The sequence below is a fragment of the Eretmochelys imbricata genome, chromosome 15, assembly GCF_965152235.1.
Source record: "Eretmochelys imbricata isolate rEreImb1 chromosome 15, rEreImb1.hap1, whole genome shotgun sequence".
NCBI lineage: Eukaryota > Metazoa > Chordata > Testudines > Cheloniidae > Eretmochelys > Eretmochelys imbricata.
In genome coordinates this window covers 573559-591165 of record NC_135586.1, presented here as the reverse complement: position 1 = coordinate 591165, position 17607 = coordinate 573559, and the positions used below count along the sequence as shown (strand labels likewise).

Sequence of the window (17607 nt, the reverse complement as noted above, 5' to 3'; positions counted from 1 at the left end):
TGCCTGTTCTGAAACTTCCTGAGTGCAGCCCCAGCAGGGAGAGGCTACTGGCGCCCTGCAGTCAATGCTCACAGCATGGCCTGAATGAGCTCCATCTTATGGTGAAGCAGCTTCCGTCTCCCTAGATCATCCCAAAATGGGGTCGGAGGATAAGAACCCCAAGGACCAAGTGCCTTGCCCTGCACCTGTGCGGAGCCACGAGAGAAGAGATTCCAGCTGCACAATCCAAAGGCTCCCCTAGCCCTCATGAGCTGGGGTGGGACAATGTTTCAAATCCACATTCACTCCCCCACACCTCACATCCCAGACACCTGGGTCCCTCCCCTGCAGCCCGTACGGGGGGGGTGACAGTGGCTGAGTCAGACGGAGGCTACGGAAACCTGAATCCACGAGGAGGTGAGGTTTGGCATTTCTCACTCCCAGCTGTGGTATCAGCTCTTCCTTTGGGCCATGTCCCACATGCAGGCCCAGGCAGGTCGCGGGCTGTGACTCCAAGGGCTGTGGGAATGGCTCCAAGCAGGTGAGCCATAAACAAGAGCTACCCTGTGTGGCCAGCCTGGGACAGCCAGCTCAGGCTGCATCCACTCCACTTGGGAGCTCCTCCACGCTCGTCAGCCCCTGGGCCCCCACTACCAGCGTCCCCACTGCTGCCACACTTCTCCTCGTCACCGGCCAGCTGCCACTCCCTAGCGACGGGCGAGGGAGGCATTCCCCAGCAGAGCCACCAATCCGGTGACCTGGAGGAGACCAGCAGTGGGAAACCTGAGAGAAGGCCTCTGCGCAAGGCTGGCTGGAGCTCGCCTGTCCTGTCAAAGCAGGTGGCCACAGGAGCCACGGCTGCACCTAGACCAGGGGTCTCAAACGCATGGCCCACGGGGTTATTTTCTGCAGCCTGCCAGCTCCCCGCAGCACCCCTGCCCCTCCAGCATTTACCGAGAGCTGCTTCCGCCCGGCGCACACCAGGAGCAGGGCAGGCTCCCTCCCTGCCTGCCCTGCCCCCTCACTGGGAAGCGGCCGGGACCTGGGGGGAGGGGGAGCACAGGGGTCTGCGTGTTGCCCTGGCAGCTCCGCCAGGTACCTCCCCCGAAGCTCCCATTGGCCGGGGCTCCCCATTCCTGGCCAATAGGAGCTTCAGGGGAGGTACCTGGACCCTTGTGCCCCCTCCCAATCCTTCAGGTGCTGGCCGCTTCCCAGAGCAGCGCAGGGAGCCTGCCCTGCCCCCGGTGATGCCGGGCCGGACCCGCCCCCGAATCCCTCTTGCAGCCGAACCCCCTGCCCTGTGCCCCCTGCTGCACCCCACATCTCTCCTGCACCCTGACCCCCTGCCCTGAGCCCCCTGCCGCACCCCGCACCCCCTGGGGGCAAGGAGGGGGCGGAGTTGGGGCGGGAATTTCAGGGAAGGGGTTGGAATGGGGGCAGGGGCAGGGCCTCATGGAAGGGGTGGAGTGGGGACGGGGACAGGGCAGCAGGGATGGTCAGTGATGCGGGCCAATGTACTAGTCCTCATGTGGCCCTCGTGGTCATTTGAGTTTGAGACCCCTGACCTAGACCCAGCACTTGCTCTCCTGAGCTGATGAATGGGGGGCGGATGAAGTCCCAGCTAACCTCAGCCCAAGTACAGCACACAGCAAGTGCCCCCTCCTGCCCCCCAGCCTTAAATATGGACCTCAGCCTTGACCTAGAGGGATCGGTCTCATCTTCTACAGCAGCACCCACCTGTCCATGCTACAAGAGTCACCCAGCACAGGCTGGCAGCTGAACGAGCTCAGGTGCCCCCGGCCAGCAATAGGTAGTCTCCAGAGCCGACAGGGCTGCAGAGTGGAGTACAGAGGCTCATGTTTCATTTACAGCAACTCTGACCTTTGTTTCACTCCATTCAATTCACGTTTCTGTGCTAATCCCCTGGAATGTGTTTATCACCAGCTGGTCAGGGTTAAGTGATCCATACCCAGGGATTAGCACAGCCCAGCAGGAGGGCAGCTGGCATTATGGGGTGGGAGGGGGGTAAAGAGCCCTGGCTTTCAGTTTTGCTGCAGTAGCTCCCAGCAAGAAGTGGAGGGGAGACCAAAAATCCCCTTCCCACACTTCTTCTCCGAAGGGGGGCGGGGGGGGAGGAGGAGGGCAGGGGGCTTGTTTGCTAGTTAGGTCCTTCTCCTAAGCAAAATTCACTGCATAGAGGGAGTGCCTGGGAAGCACTTGTGGGTGGCTAGTTACACTGAGTTCTTTGGGGCAGGGCCCCTGGGGGCTGTGTCTATACAGCACCTGGCACAGTCCTGGGCCACAACTGGGGCTGCTATGGGTGACGGTACTAAAAATAGATCTAGTTAGTGCTGGCTCTCCTCATTTCCAACTGTGCATGCTAAGCAACCCCTAACTTTAACGGTGCTGGAGCAGCAGCTGCTGGAGGTGCCAGTAGGATGTTATATCTGGGGAAGGCTGGGGCAGTGGGGGGGGATCGGGGTGATGGCCACAAGACGCTAGCACTACGAAGCCTTGATTCTGGGGTTGTCCCTCTGTGTTTCAGGCCACGGGGGGAGAAGTGCAGAAAGCTCTGGGAGAGGGGGGCAGCTGGCCACCTGATCGGAAACAGACACTATCCCACAGCGTCTGCCCCTTTGCTGCAGCACCTGCCTCAAGTGCAGCTGTACGTGTCTGGGCCCAGCGTTTAGTACTGAGCTGTGGAGCTGACAGAGCCCTCAGCCTCAGTGAGGTCAGGCATGGGCATTCTGCCTCCTTACCTGAGCGCGTCAGCAGAGAGGGGGGACCGACCACGCACCAATACAAGATGGGACGCTCGCACTGGGGCTGGTGGGGCTAGTGTCTGCTAGATACTGGATCACGGCCACCAGGCGTTTAAACAGGAGATTGACACAGCTTCTCAGCCCTGCACAGTGGCAACTGGGCGAGCGGAGATGGAAGAGGATACCAAAAGGGCAGGATTGGAGCCAGGGAGAACAAGCCAGTCAAAATATCACCACTCAGACTGGCCCCCAAGCCTCTCACCTCAGCCTCAGGGAGGGTGCCAACACCAGACAGGCTGGGACTGTTTTAGTCTTGTAACGAAAGCTCAGACAGATCGGGGAAACCCGTGCAAAGGCCCAGAGGGGATAGTTTGTACCTTGAATTGCTAACACTCTGGGCAGCACCTGTAGGTGTGGGCCCTTCGGCTGCTGGACGGAGATCCAGTCCCAGTGGTGCAAAGGGCAATGTGGAAGCAAGAGCTGCCATGACCTGCTGCTGCAGGCGACGGGCAGGTCATCCTAGTTAGGGAGGCCACCTAAGACGCCAGCAGCGTCCCACATGGGCACATCCTTTGGGCTCATTTTGCAGCAGCACCACTAACCCCTGGGGAGCTGCAGATCAGATCGGAAAAGGAGAAAACGAGAACAGCTTACGTCAAACCTGCCAGCATTCTGTTCCAGCTTGACCTTGCCCCCCGAAAGGTACTGCCAGGCCCGGCCCCGCAGGGAGGGCGGGATCCCCTTCTGGCAGCGCAGCCGGATCTGAAAGGCAAAGGAGGACAGGCACTGAGACCAGGTGGGGCCCGATATGAACGCAGGGGCTAACCACAGAGAGAAGTGCAGCAATCTAACAGGCACCCAGCAACTGGCACACCAGAATGATTCACTAGCCCAGTCGGCAATCTGCGGCCAAAGGCAGCACACGAACTGATTGTTAGTTGCACTCTGCTACCAGCCAGGGTCCCGGCCTGGATGGACGGAACCCCGGGACGGCAGAGGGCTGTGCGGGGCCAGCGGCCAGCGGACGGAACCCCTCAGTGCGCTCAGCCGGTCTGGGGTCCCGTCCATCCAGGCCGGCAGTGGGATGAATGGGGCTGGCAGCCGGGACCCCAGACCAGCAACGTGGGTGACAGACGGGACCCCATACTGGCAGCAGACTGCGTCAGTCTGGGGTTCCGGCTGCTGGTCCTTGCCAGCCAGGGTCCCAGCCGCCGGCACCACTCAGCCCGCTGCCAGCCTGGGGTTCCATCGGGAGGGGAGGGGGGGGCTGTAAATGTAAAATTTATCACTGGCACACGAAACCTTAAATTAATGAAGACTTGGCATGCCACTTCTCAAAGGTTGCTGACCCCTGCACTAGCCAGACGCACACTGGCTTGCTTCACTCCAAAAGCAGCCACCTCTGGGCGATAGGCAGCAGCGGCTTGAACAGAGCACAGTGACACAGCATGGCAGGGCAGCGAGTGAGGCACACTGCAGGGGACTGGAGAGTAGCAGAAGGAAATCTGGCACAGAGGCGGAGGCTGGCTCCCCAGCTGCGTGGGAAGCACCACAGGCCCCGACTGAGCACTGGGATGAGGGGCTTGGGCTGACATCCTGCTCCAAGTTCTGGCCAGGCTGGGCTAGCAGCTGACAGAGGCAATGGGACGGGCATGCAGACACAATGCTGGCTGATGCTACGGCATCTTGCCAACATTGGCATTGTACAGTTCAGAGCACGCTATGGAGTGACCCTCAGGCACACAGAGAACCAGACCACTCCTGCCCTCCTGCACCAGCACTCAGACTGGGGATCAAACTCTGAATCTGGGGCAGCCACAGTCAAGGCTTTGAGTTGCTCGGGAAGCTCAGGGGAAAATTTCCGCAGCACCAGGAACCAGTTCACATTAGGAGCCCTGACGTTGTGGGAATGATCAGCCCAGCTCCAACACACTCTGGGATCTTTGAGGCAGCAGCCACAGCATGCCAGCAGAGATGCCAGGCTGCCTGCAGGGGCTGAGGGCTTGCAACTGCTTCGGTGGCTCTTCCATCTCCTCAGCCCTGCTCCTGAATGCGGTCTCAGCTTTGGGAGAGAGACCTGGCTGCTGCAAAGCCCAGCCTATCCGAGGGAGCTGCCATTTCATGCCAGGAACCAGAGGGACAGGGTTTTGGTTTTGCAGCTAGCTGAGCAGTGGCCAAAGAGCCGCTCGAGCCCTCTTCACCCAGGATGTGGGACTCTGGAATCTGCATTTTGGGGGTGTCAGGGCAGATAACGAGCCACTTCCCTGCTCCCCGAGCAAAGCTAACAGGAAACCCCAGGAATTCAATTCAGGCCACCACGGCTTCATTAATGATTTCAAGGGAATCATGCTGCTATGCAAACCCCTCAGCCTCAATGGCTCCCTGCAGCTCTGGGGAAGGGTGGCTGCCCAGGGCAGCACAGGGGAAAGTTTAAAGGTTCAGAGACAGCAGCCGGGGCTGGGGATGGCTGCAGTTTCACAGTCCACATCAGCAGCAAGACAAAGCAGCGTCTAGATCAGGATCAGTCCTCCCCAGGACTGAGCCAGCCAGCAAGACTCAGCCACAACACAGACTAGGCTGGGGCTTTGTATTATGAAACAAAACAGAGCCCTTCCTCGGCTCCTGGGGCACACTGACCCTCCCAGCCTGCACACAAGCTCTGCAGTGCCAGAGAGCAGCTGAGTACCTGGACACAGAGGAAGAGTGGAAGGCAGTCAGGCATATGGAAGCTGCTGCTTCCCAGTGCTTCCTTCTTGCAGCCCTGGTGCTGAGCCAGGGCTAGGGCTGCTGGGCACGAGGTGGCACACTCCAGGGAGGAGAGACAGCAGTGCTGCAGGAGGGGTCTCCCCACTAGGGAAGGGGAAGCCTGACCTCTACTGTAGCTTTGTGCACCAAACCAATTATCAGGGCTTCCTCCCCACTCTGAACTCTAGGGTACAGATGTGGGGATCTGCATGCAAGACCCCCTAAGCTTATTTCTACCAGCTTGGGGTAAAACTTCACCAAGGCACAAACTTTTTGCCCCCCCACCCCCCCCCCGGGGGGGGCACGGGTACGCTGCCACCACCAAGTGATTTAACAAAGAATCAGGGAAAGGACCACTTGGATTTCCTATTCCCCCAAAATATTCCCTCAAGCCCTCACACCCCCTTTCCTGGGGAGGCTGGAGAATAATCCTAACCAATTGGTCACAAAGTAATCACAGGCCAAACCCCTGGGTTTTAGGATTATAGAGAAATCAGTCAGGCTCTTAAAAGAAACAGAACTTTATCAGAAAGAAAAAAAAAGTAAAAGCAGCAGCTCTGTGACATCAGAATGGAAGATTATCTCACAGGCCATCAGATTCACAACATAGAGAATCCCTCTTGGCAAAACCTTCAGTTACAAAAAGACACAAAAACAGGAATACACATTCCCTCCAGCACAGCAAATTTCACAAGTCAAAAACAAAAGCAAAATCTAACTCTTTCTAGCTAGATTACTTACTAATTCTATAGGAGTTGAATTGCTTGCTTTCTTGATCTGTCCCCGGGCAGAGGCATCACACAGACAAAACCTCCCCCACCCAGCCCCCACACCCAGATTTGAAAGTATCTTGTCTCCTTATTGGTCATTTTGGTCAGGTGCCAGCCAGGTTACTTGAGCTTCTTAACTCTTTACAGGTAAGAGGATTTTATAGTACTGTATCAGAGCTTTTTAACCCCTTCCCTTTAAATTCTGACACCGACATACTGTTTGGGGGAGCTCAAATGATCAGCCCCGCTCCCCCCATGACAGCAGTGCCAGCTGGCTTCCACCACAATGCCCACCTTCGCAGAGACAGAGCCGGGAGGTGGAGGGCCCCAGTGACCCTTTTTTAGGAGCCTAGGAATTGCAACAGCACATCAGACCTTAGACCCATCTAGGCCAATACCCTGTCAGACAGCAGCTAGCTCCGGCTATTTCAGATGCAGGTGCAAAAAACCCACCAGCTGGCAGTTCAGGAATAATTTGTCTCCCAGGAAGTTTGTTCCCAACCTCCATCAGTTAGTAGTTAGCATGAGGGTTTCTCTCTTACCCTGTGTACTGCAATAGTAGATACTCATTGAGGCAAGTGTCCAGTCCTTGTCTGAATCTAAGCTATTGGCCACGTTTTGTGGCAGTGAGTTCCACAGGTTAACTGGACATGGTGTATCAAAAAGGACTCCGCTGAGCCAGACTGTCTTGTAGGAGCCAGCCAACATTCTGTAGCTCTGTGCAAGAGGAACAAGGGAGCGTGTCCATCAGAACATCCTTTGGCTAAGCGGGATCCATTAATCAAGGCTGCAGCATAATGGCAGTGGCTGGAGCCAGGCAGGAGCAGTGACAGAGACCTTCCCATGCCAGCACCGCCAGTGCATTCCCATCCAAAACCCCCTGCTACCCACATGCCAGGCCAGGCCTGAGGGGCAGCAGCAGCCACCACAGCTGCCACCCGAGTCAAACATCCACAGCCCCAACCTGCAGTAGTTTTTGGATGCACGTGTTCAGTTGGGACCAAAGCCCAAATCATGAGGCAGCTGGCTGCTTCCCCATGAAGGGGAGAATCAGTAGAGCTCTCTAGCTACCAGGAAACAGGCTGAGGCACAGAGATAGCTGCCCAATGGGCTATTCAGCCAGATGAATTTAGAGCCTGAGAATGATTGCAGGGTTAGAAGACACCTTAGAGCAACAGATCCCAGGAGCTCCATGTTTAGCTTAGAGAAGGATAAGGGTGGCGTGATCAGTTTAAGTACCCACATGGGGAACAGATATTGGACAGTGTGCTCTGCAGGCTAGCAGAGAAAGGTATAACACAATCCAATGGCTGGAAGCTGAAGCTAGACAAATTCAGATGGGAAAATAAGGCACAAGTTTTTAAACAGCGAGAGTAACTAACTACTGGAACGATCCACCAACAGGTGTGGTGAATTCTCCATCATGGGCAGATTTTAACCAGCATCGGAAGCATCTCCGACAGCCACACCAGTTCAGACAGGAATTCATTCAGGGCAGTTCTTGGCATGTGTTAGGTCAGACTGGAGGGTCCCAGGGGTTCCTTCAGATCAAGGAAGTGGCCGTCAGTGGATTGCAGCGGAGCTGATCCAGTTGCCCCACCCAAGCCACACCACATGGAGGCGGCTCTGGGAACGCAGGAAGGCGCCCTGAGGTTTCCTTATGCAGTCCTCTCACAGTACATGGTCTGGCCGGGAACCTGCCACACATCTGCCACTAGGGCTACCAAAGCCAACCTGTCAGCCTCCCCAGTGCCCTAGAAGCATCCGAGGCCCCCAGCCAGGAATTACCCACCAAAGCCCAGAGCTGCCACTCAGATCTTGTAACTTAACGATGCTAGAAACAGCTTCTCTGTATAAAACAGCGACATTAGGAGGAGACGGGGGTGGCAGCAGGGGGACCACAGCCCTGGGCTATGGTCCAGCCAGGGGGCAGAGGGTAGATTTAGGGGGACCTCTCAGCATGGCCTAGTCATTTTATAGCAGCTGCTTCCATCAGGAGTCCAGCTGTCTGAGACTGCGCCGATCAGCCCAGCAGACACCTTCTCTACCAAAGACCCCGATGCCCCACTGGCCAGGCAGGGGGACATCTCCAGTAGGGGGAAGGCGGATAAAGCTGGAATCGCAGCACCCCCCACAGCCCCACTGGTACTGGGGGGACTGGAGGGGTGCAGTCAGCTATGTGAGAGGATGAATCCGAACCCAGTGACCCCTATGTATAACCAGAAACCTCATTCCATACAGGGTTCTAGATCCTGCTTCGCCATTGACTTCGCATGACCTTGGGCAAGTCAGTACAAGTAGGGAAACTGAGGCACACAAGTTGACCACTGACCCCTTGGAGAGTTCGGAGAGATGCTCTATTGGGCATTATCCAGCAGGCTGCCCAGATCCCAAACAGGAGGAAAGCACAGCCCTGCAATCCTCAGCTGGCTGTGCTCCAGCTGCATTCCCATTAGATCTGCTTCTACTCCCTAATGGGCCAAACTCTGAGCAGTTGTCAGGAAGGCTCTGGAGGCAGATTGTCACCAGAACGAGCTGGAACTGGGCTTGTTTGCTCACTGCAGTTCTTAGAGCGAGATCTGTCCACCAGGCATGCAGGGAAGCACCAGAGACAGACGGAATGCAGAAGGGAATGCAACCCAACAGAGAGCCCCAGATCTCCGACTTCTCTTTCTTTTCAGAGTCCAGTAAGGACGACACCTGGTCTCCAAGGGAAGCCAGGAAATCACACCACAGATCTGAGAGGAGGGCAGGTGCTACTCCAGAAGCCCTCTCAATGACCCACTTCACCGCTATGGAACATAGAGCTCCTCAGTTATGGGACAGAGAAGATTTCTCTTGCATGTACCCAGTGCCACCAGTCAGAACGTGAGGTCCTGCACCTTTCATAGAGTATCAGGGTTGGAAGGGACCTCAGGAGGTCATCTAGTCCAATCTCCTGCTCAAAGCAGGGCCAATCCCCAACTAAATCATCCCAGGCAGGGCTTTGTCAAGCCTGACCTTAAAAACCTCTAAGGAAGGAGATTCCACCACCTCCCTAGGTAACCCATTCCAGTGCTTCACCACCCTCCTAGTGAAAAAGTTTTTCCTAATATCCAACCTAAACCTCTCCCACTGCAACTTGTGACCATTACTCCTTGGCTCTGCCATCTGGTACCACTGAGAACAGCCTAGATCCATCCTCTTTGGAACCCCCTTTCAGGTAGTTGAAAGCAACTATCAAATCCCACCTCGTTCTTCTCTTCTGCAGACTAAATAATGCCAGTTCCCTCAGCCTCTCCTCATAAGTCATGTGCTCCAGCCCCCTAATCATTGTTGTTGCCCTCTGCTGGATACTCTCCAATTTTTCCACATCCTTCTTGTAGTGTGGGGCCCAAAACTGGACAGTACTCCAAATGAGGCCTCACCAATGCCAAATAGAGGGGAAGGATCACATCCCTCAATCTGCTGGCAATGCCCCTACTTATACAGCCCCAAATGCCATTGGCCTTCTTGGCAACAAGGGCACACTGTTGACTCATATCCAGCTTCTCGTGCACTGTAACCACTAGATCCTTTTCTGCAGAACTGCTGCCTAGCCATTTGGTCCCTACTCTGCAGCGGAGCATGGGATTCTTCCGTCCTAAGTGCAGGACCCCCGCTCTCCTGCTGGTAATAGCTCACCTTAAGTGATCACTTTGGTTACAATGTGTATGGTAACACCCATAGTTTCATGTTCTCTATGTATATAGATCTCCCCACTGTACTTTCCACTGAATGCATCTGATGAAGTGAGCTGTAGCTCACGAAAGCTTATGCTCAAATACATTTGTTAGTCTCTAAGGTGCCACAAGTACTCCTGTTCTTTTAACATCCCACACTAGCTGCAACTCCAGGCGTGATTTGGCCTTCCTGATTTCACTCGGGCATGCCTGAGCAATATTTTTATACTCCTCCCTGGTCATTTGTCCAATCTTCCACTTCTTGTAAGCTTTTTTGTGTTCAAGATCAGCAAGGATTTCACTGTTAAGCCAAGCTGGTTGCCTGCCATATTTACCGTTCTTTCTACACATCGGTGTGGTTTGTTCCTGCAACTTCAATAAGGATTCTTTAAAATACAGCCACCTCTCCTGGACTCCTTTCAGCCCCTCTGCCACCGCACAGCAGCCACCGTTCTGTTTCGCCGCTGGGATACTGGCCAGTCATATCTGGCTTAGCAGAAGCTGCTTTGGCTTAAGGCAGCATGGCTGAGGCTCCCCAGCAATGGGCAGTAACAGCACAGGCTAGCCCCCACCCCAGGTGAGGGCCGCGTTCCTGGAAACACAGCACTTCCTGGTCTACGCGCCAGGGCAGCTTCCAACACAATCAGCCTGAACAAACAGCTCCCGAGCAGAGCAAGGCCCTGGGCAGCGCAGAGCCTTCACACTAACAGGAAGCACTGTGCACAGTGCCCAGAGTGGCGAGCCACCTCTGAACCGCTGATGGCTTCTTTTAAAGCCACAGTCCCCTTCCCACTGGTTTCACAGGCAAGGAGGAAGCAGAGCTGGGAGCAAGACAGCCAGCAGGATAGCTGACCCAAGGGTGAAGTGGCACCTGAGCCCGGCCCTGCACCGACAGCTGGAGGCTGAGGGATTACCCATGCACTGGTCTCTACTCAGCTCGGCAGCACCTGCGCAGCTGTATAGTCACCGCCAAGCTCCGCTCCCCCCACCTATGCAGGAGGCTGCACACAGGGACAGTGGGAGTAAGGACCGGGTGCAAGCCCTGCAGCGCAGGGAACGAGGATGCAAATCTGGGTGCTGAACACAGCCCTGAGGAGATGGCAGCCCAGCCACGATGCCTGAGATTTTTAGGTCGCGAAAGCTCACCTGGAAGCTCATTCACCGCAGCCCTTTGGGCCAGGGATGGGAAGAGCCGAGGCCAGAGCTGCAGCATCCCAGGCTTCACAGATACTGTGTCTCAGACTCGAGGGCTGAACCGATTTTGGTAGGCACAATTTTAAGCACAAGAGTCCTGCTGTTTCCATACCACACTGGGCCCTACGCTGGTGGGCAGCCACGAACTCTGCACTGTCCTCCCACGTCTCCCAGCACGAGCACTGTCTGCTCGCATCATCCCGCAATAGTGTGGCCAGCTCAAAGCTCGGCCTTCACCTCCTCTCACCTCAGCCCACCTCCCACCCCCAACAGCGAGGATTCTCTGGGTCCCAGCTCTCGACTCCAGCCTGTGCACAGCTCTGCCAGCCATCCTCTTCCCCACTTGCAGCCCCGCAGCTTCCCCATTCGGATCAGGAGCCAGTTCAGAATCACCCCCTGCCAAGATTGCTCAGCGGGCCTCAGCGCCCCTCTCCTTCCTGCCCACTCAGCCAGTCAGGCACCGGCAACCCCTGTCCCTGCTGGCGGAGAGCACCTTCTCTGCAGCACCTGCCCAACCTCCCTTTCCAGGGTCGCTGCTGACTAAGTCTTGCCAGTTTCACTTGTTACTTTAATTCTAGTGTTTTGGGGATACCGCTTGAATGAGTACTTCTCCCCAGGTCACCTGTCCGGATCCTTTCTGGGGGCAGTGAGAGACAGGAAGGGGATCTGGACCAAATGCCTGGTGGGCAAAGTCTGACAAGATAGGAAGCGATGCACAGCAGGGAGACAGTGAAGCTGGAGCAACATGCCAAAGCTGCGTGTCTGGAGGGCGCATGGGAAGGAAGAGCAGGGAGAAACAGAAGTGAGGGGTGCAGGCACCTGGGATGTATTGCTGAGCAAATTCTCCAGAGCACTTGAGAAGGGCTGAGCGAGAACAGGCTCAGGAGGGAGTCTCGGCATGCCAGGAGATCGAGAATCCTGGTTAAGTCTTGGTGACAGAGACTCGCACTCCCCACCCCCCAACTCTACACACACCTGACAGAAGGCTGCAAGCCCAGAAGCAGAGCAGTGAGGAGCCTCAGTGCTGGGATTTTACAGGGAGTCCCCAACCCCGGGAACAGACTTCCCTCCCCACAGCCTTAGCCCTGCCACCGATGTTCAGCAAGAGGTGCTGGCAGCCCTCTGTTATTCATGGAACACAGGCCAGAGCCTCTGGTCGGCTTGAGGAGAACAGTCACATTCTGGGGCAGTGCAGATGGGAACTGGCTTCTGCCTAAGCCCAGCAAGCCCTCCCCAGCAGAGACCCTGGGTTTATCAATCATCTACCAGCCCTTTGCAATGGGATCTGGACAAGTGTTTGCTCCACGGAGACATGTGACTCTGCTGGGCTGTGGCAGAGCCATAAATGCTGAGCCTGGCTGTTGGCTTCATGCTCTGGCTCCATTCAATCGTCTCCTGGCACTAGCATTAGAAGTTCCCCTTTCCTGCATTGCTCTGTCCGTTCCACTGTTCCTCTGTACAGGTCAGGCAGAAGCAAGGAATGGGAGCTCAGTTCAGACCTGCCTGTGCAACTGCCTTTGCCCAGCCCCAAAAGGGAAGAGGATTTGGAGAGTTCGGTGCTTGGGAATAGTGTAGAGACTAAGCAGCCTGTTTTCTCCAAATGCAGCAGAAAGATCTGGAATGAGAAGGGAGGGCAGGCTTTGGACTAAAGCAATGGGACTCGCTTTCCATTAGGACTTGTCCATTTCAGGCTGTCCCACCCTGAAAACGTGCACAGGAAGGCAGTGAAAAGATGCATGAATGGCAAGCTGATCAGTGAGGCTGGGGAGGTTTGAGGGGACCCTTACCACAGATGCACATGTGCAGTGCGTGATCACGTTTCCCTTTAACCAGTCCCACAAGGTGAGAATGAGGTGACACTAAAAAGGAATGCTGAAGCCCAAGGCACGCACAGCATAGCGTGCTCACAGCTGGATTTCAACAGGCCAGGATAAGGGACCATTGACATCAGCAGCTAAAGATAAGAGACGTTCAGTCTTGATGCTTCAAGGTACGGAGGTCTGCATGAAGGGAGTTAACCCAAAAGAGCCTTGCACAGACTGGACAGCTGTGGTCCTGCCAAAAAAATCACTCCCAGCCTGGAAGCAAGCTGGGACTCTTCTGCTCCTGACAGCTAGCCCTGGACACTCAGCCCCCAAGTGCAGCACTAGGAGGCTGCTCGGCACTTTCAGTCAGACCCTGGGTGCAGTACTGCAGAGATCTGTGCAGGGATCAGTCCTAGCTGCAAGGAGGAAGTCTCTCAGGCTTGCGAGCATGCAGGTGGGGCACCACTGCAAGGCTGGAGCCGGCGTTACTAGCAAGAGGCCTTGGCAAAAGCAGTTTGATTGCCCAGGAGCTTGCCTGGCCTGCTCATCCGCCTTCTCCTGGGAGCTCTGTGGACTTGAGTCAAGCAGTAAAATGAGTGATTGCTCTGCTCAAAGAAACAGCACAAGAGTTAGGAAAGATGCTATTAGAAGCATCCTCAGCTGCATTTGGTTTTTTTAGGGACGGTAACAGAGAAACAAGTGGGAGCCAGGTGGGCTCTGCACTCCAGACAAATCTGCCAAGGGGCAAAAGAAGAGCAAGAACCTTGTTTGCCCCGTACCAAGGGCCCACGAGTAACAGCAGGGCCCATCTCTCAGATCCCAGCGACAGGGATGGATGCAGACTGGAAATCTATGGGAAATCTCACTGACCTAAATAGAGAGGACGTAGGAATCTAACTTCAGGGCAGAGTGCCAGTCCGCATTGGAGCCGGGTGCTGCTCAATGGGCTCCAATGGTCCCTGAGCCTTTGGGCACTGCAGCAATACGAACACAGACCTAGCTAAGACACTGCACTGAGCTCTGCAGTTCTGTTCTTCATTTTTAAAAAGTTCAATCCCCTCCCAGTAATGACAAAACAGACCCTGGCACAAGAGGAAATGGCTCCTCGGAGGGGTTCAGCCAGCAAGTGGCTATACTGCCGCCAAGCCCTTAGCCATGTCCATTCAGGTCCAAAAAGGAAAAGTTACAGACAAAAACTCGGAGTTTGAGATTCCCATGATGCCAATGAAATGAAAGGTGCCAATGAAAACGCCGTTTGAGTTCCCGTTGCTCCGTACTTGCAATGCAAACACTTCAGCACAGGCGTAGGGAACAAAGAGCCAGAGGTGAAACTGACCAGCACATTGACATTGTCTGAGCAGACCACGCAGCAGAGCAAGCAGCATCAATGAGGAAATGTGGATTTCAAACATTCAGGGTTAAGTCAGGTGTTAGACTCAGAAGAAATTTTGCTTCTAACCTTTAAGCACCCCTCTCCCCATGCTAAGACTGGGCTGTGGCTCAGTTCCCCAGAGCTGATGTCTGAACATGGGACACTGCCTCTGAAGACCCTGGGGAGATGGGAACAAAGCGGGCCAGGCCCCTCTCCCCTTCACATTAGGGCACCTCCCAGTGGGGGAACAGGAGGCTGCTAAGGCAAAGCTGCCGCGCTACTAGCTGCTCCAGTACAGTGACGCTGCAGCAGCTAAAGCCAAACAGCTCCCAGAAAGGCAGGAGAGGGCACCACCCAACCCCGCGGTTCTCTCCCTGGATGAGAGGCCTATCAGAAAAGCTCCCAACCCAACTCCCAGGATGAGTCAGCCCGTGATCAGTCCTCTGCTCACACCTCTGAGCACCCTGCTTGGATGAGCACAGCTGAGACATCCGGAGAGGGAACTCACACCAAGGAAGGAAACCGCCAGCCCAGGGGGCATTTACGCAGACCCTCTGGATCCCAACACCCCAGAGCGAGAACTACCAGAGCCAGGGTTACGGGACAGCTGGGAGAAGAGCACTGGAGCTCTCGGGTGCACTTACCTTCTTATGCTTCTTGGCCATCCATTTGTCCCAGTTATTGAGCATGTCCAGCCACTTGGACTCCCTCTGCCTCAGCACCTCTAGTGGCACCTCCTCCAGCCTTGGGGACAGGGGAGAGAAGAGACAGTGTCACATGGGGCAAAGCCGCTCCAGTCACAGCAAGCGGAACTGGGAGCCTGCATCCCTTTCAAGGATTTCACCTCCAAGAGCACCTGCTCCATGTGCCCTAGCCCCCTGTGCTGCTGCCTGGAGCACCCGGGAAACTGCTCTAACCCACCCAGACTCCCTAGGACAATGGGGTCTGGAGAAGCGCCTGCTGAGAATCCCCCTCACATACAACCCTCCGCACTCCCCATGCTCGTGACCCAGACCTCTAACCCGGGGCTCAGCTTCGACTCCCCCCACCATTCTCCTTGCACATCCAGGCAGCATCATACCTTGCTGCATTCCTACAATCCAGGCTGCTCTGTCCTAGCCCCCGGCGCTCCACCTTGTTCTTCCAGACTGCGTACAGATTCCTCTTCCCGGCCCGCTGCTCTGCCACCTCCACTGGCTCCCACCATTTCACCACCGGAGATGCCAGCGCCTTGGTCCCATCTTCGAGAACCCTCCCAAGTGCCCCTTCTCTCCCTAGCCTTGCATCTTGCCAACCCCCACCTCCACTGCACCAGCAATGACACCAGCCTGGCCTGCCCATTCCTCTCCTTTCACCCTTCCTGACCCACCCGCAGCCAGCTCCCCACGTCTCTGCCTGTCAGACACTGAACAGCTGCCACTTGTCAGATTGTAAGCTAAGCAAGGCAGGCACTGCGTCTGGATAGGTCTGGACAGAAGCTAACACAATGGGGGCCCAGGCCTGATTAGGCCCCAAATACTAAACCTTTAACAGCAGCAATGTAAGTTAGTATCTGGTTCCTGAGACAGAAGCAGGAGAAAGAACAGGATACAGGCGCCATCAAGCTACTCCAGAACCCTGGAGCAAGTGGGCCACTCTGCACACAGAAACAGGCAGCAGCCCTTGCCCTGCTCTGCTGGGCAGGAGCGTTCTTCAGAGCTCTGAAGAACAAGACAGGGCAGGGTGCTGCGCTAGCAGACAGACAGACAGACTGGCTGTCAGTGATGACTGGCAGCACCAGTTTCTTAGGGTGCACCTACACTGCAACAGGGAGATGCAATTACCAGGGCAGCTAGAGGAATATGCACTAGTTTTGATTGTGCCCATGTTCTAAAACCAGCAGCGTGGCCATGGTGGCCCAGGCTAGCCATCCAATAGGGACTGGAATTTGGTGGTTAGCCTGAGCCATCATCCATACCGCTGCAGTCACATTGCTGGTTTTAGCGCACTAGTTGGATCCAAGTAAGCACATGCATGTCTACCAGAGCTGGGCATTACTCACGGGTATCCACTAGCCTGATCCTGACCTCGGCAGCCCAGGAGGCCTTCCAGCTCCTCTGCAATTCCTACCAGTCATTTTCTGCACTGCCTCTGCTCCCTGCATTTGGGGGATGGATTTTGAGAGCCTGGGCTGGAGTCAAAGCCAGCTACCAGACATCGCTCCAACCCCCTTTTAACAGCTTCAAGTACTGCCAAGGGGATGATTCAAAGCCAGGATCCAAGTCTGGCAGAGATCTACCTCCCACCAGCCCCAGACTGTCCTACAGAGCAACAGGAACACCTGGGCTTAGGCCTGGGGATCCAACGGCAGATCAGCCCTGGCTCAGAAGGACGCGCTCGGGACAGGATGGACTTGAGAGCTCCTGAACTTGGCAGCAGTTTTACTATCTCCACTGGTATTAAGATTTGTTTTACTGGGTGTAAAACAAAGCCAGAGCCCTCTTCCTCTGAGGCCAGCCCCCGTCCAAAGGAGACCAGCCTGCCAGCACAACACAGATACTATCCCTCAGACAGCACAAGCCCTGAACTAGGGAAGCTAAAGAATTGGCACCAACCCACTGCACAGAGGGGCAAGAAATTGAGTTAGATCCTGCATCCAGGAATAGCCTGTGCTGTGCCCACAGGAGTAATCCACATGCAACTTGGATGGCACCTGCAATAGAAGGGAGACAGGCCTTTCACACAGGCTCCTTGCCACTCGTGCACCAGCCTTTAAACAGCTGTGCGCACCTCCGCCAACCCAGGAAAGATGGAGCCCAGCAGGCGCTGGGCTGGGAACAAGCAGCATGTCATGAGAAACTCGATTCAGATACCCTGGGGGAGATTTTTAATACACATCAGGAAAGTGACAGCCTGTAACACAGCCTTCCCCCACCCCCGGGTATTACTGTACACGGCTTCCTGCAAGCGATATGGTGTGGTGCTGAACCTTGGAATGCTAGTGCCCATGTCACCCCAATAGCACTGAGCTACAAAGCAGATACTCGAAACCTCAAACCAGCACAGTCTGAGTTTAGCCCAGATCTGATTTAGCCCTTGTACTACACAAGCTCAGGCAGAATGGGGGCAGTTTGGTCACTGCGCAGAGCGAACAGCTATAGTCACAGGACGTGTGGAATAAGCATGTCCCCCATTAACCTTCTGTAAGAACCAGACACACCACAGCCGCAGTCACACCCTCACTTCTGCTTTCAGTGCAGAGCCATCACGACCAGGCTGTGCCTCTGCCTTGGGCCGCAC

At 55.5% G+C, this 17607-nt stretch overlaps 1 protein-coding gene across 3 annotated transcripts in view; it reads right to left on the bottom strand.

Moving 5' to 3' along the window:
* TBC1D10A (TBC1 domain family member 10A) overlaps positions 1 to 17607 on the bottom strand; it is a 52504-nt gene that overhangs the window by 15630 nt on the left and 19267 nt on the right. For all 3 annotated transcript variants that reach the window (XM_077835049.1, XM_077835050.1, XM_077835048.1), the window contains exons 2-3: positions 14973 to 15072; positions 3396 to 3503 (exon numbers count right to left, since the gene is read on the bottom strand). In XM_077835049.1, the coding sequence (XP_077691175.1) occupies positions 3396 to 3503; positions 14973 to 15072 (208 nt within the window). The remainder of the gene's footprint in view (positions 1 to 3395; positions 3504 to 14972; positions 15073 to 17607) is intronic.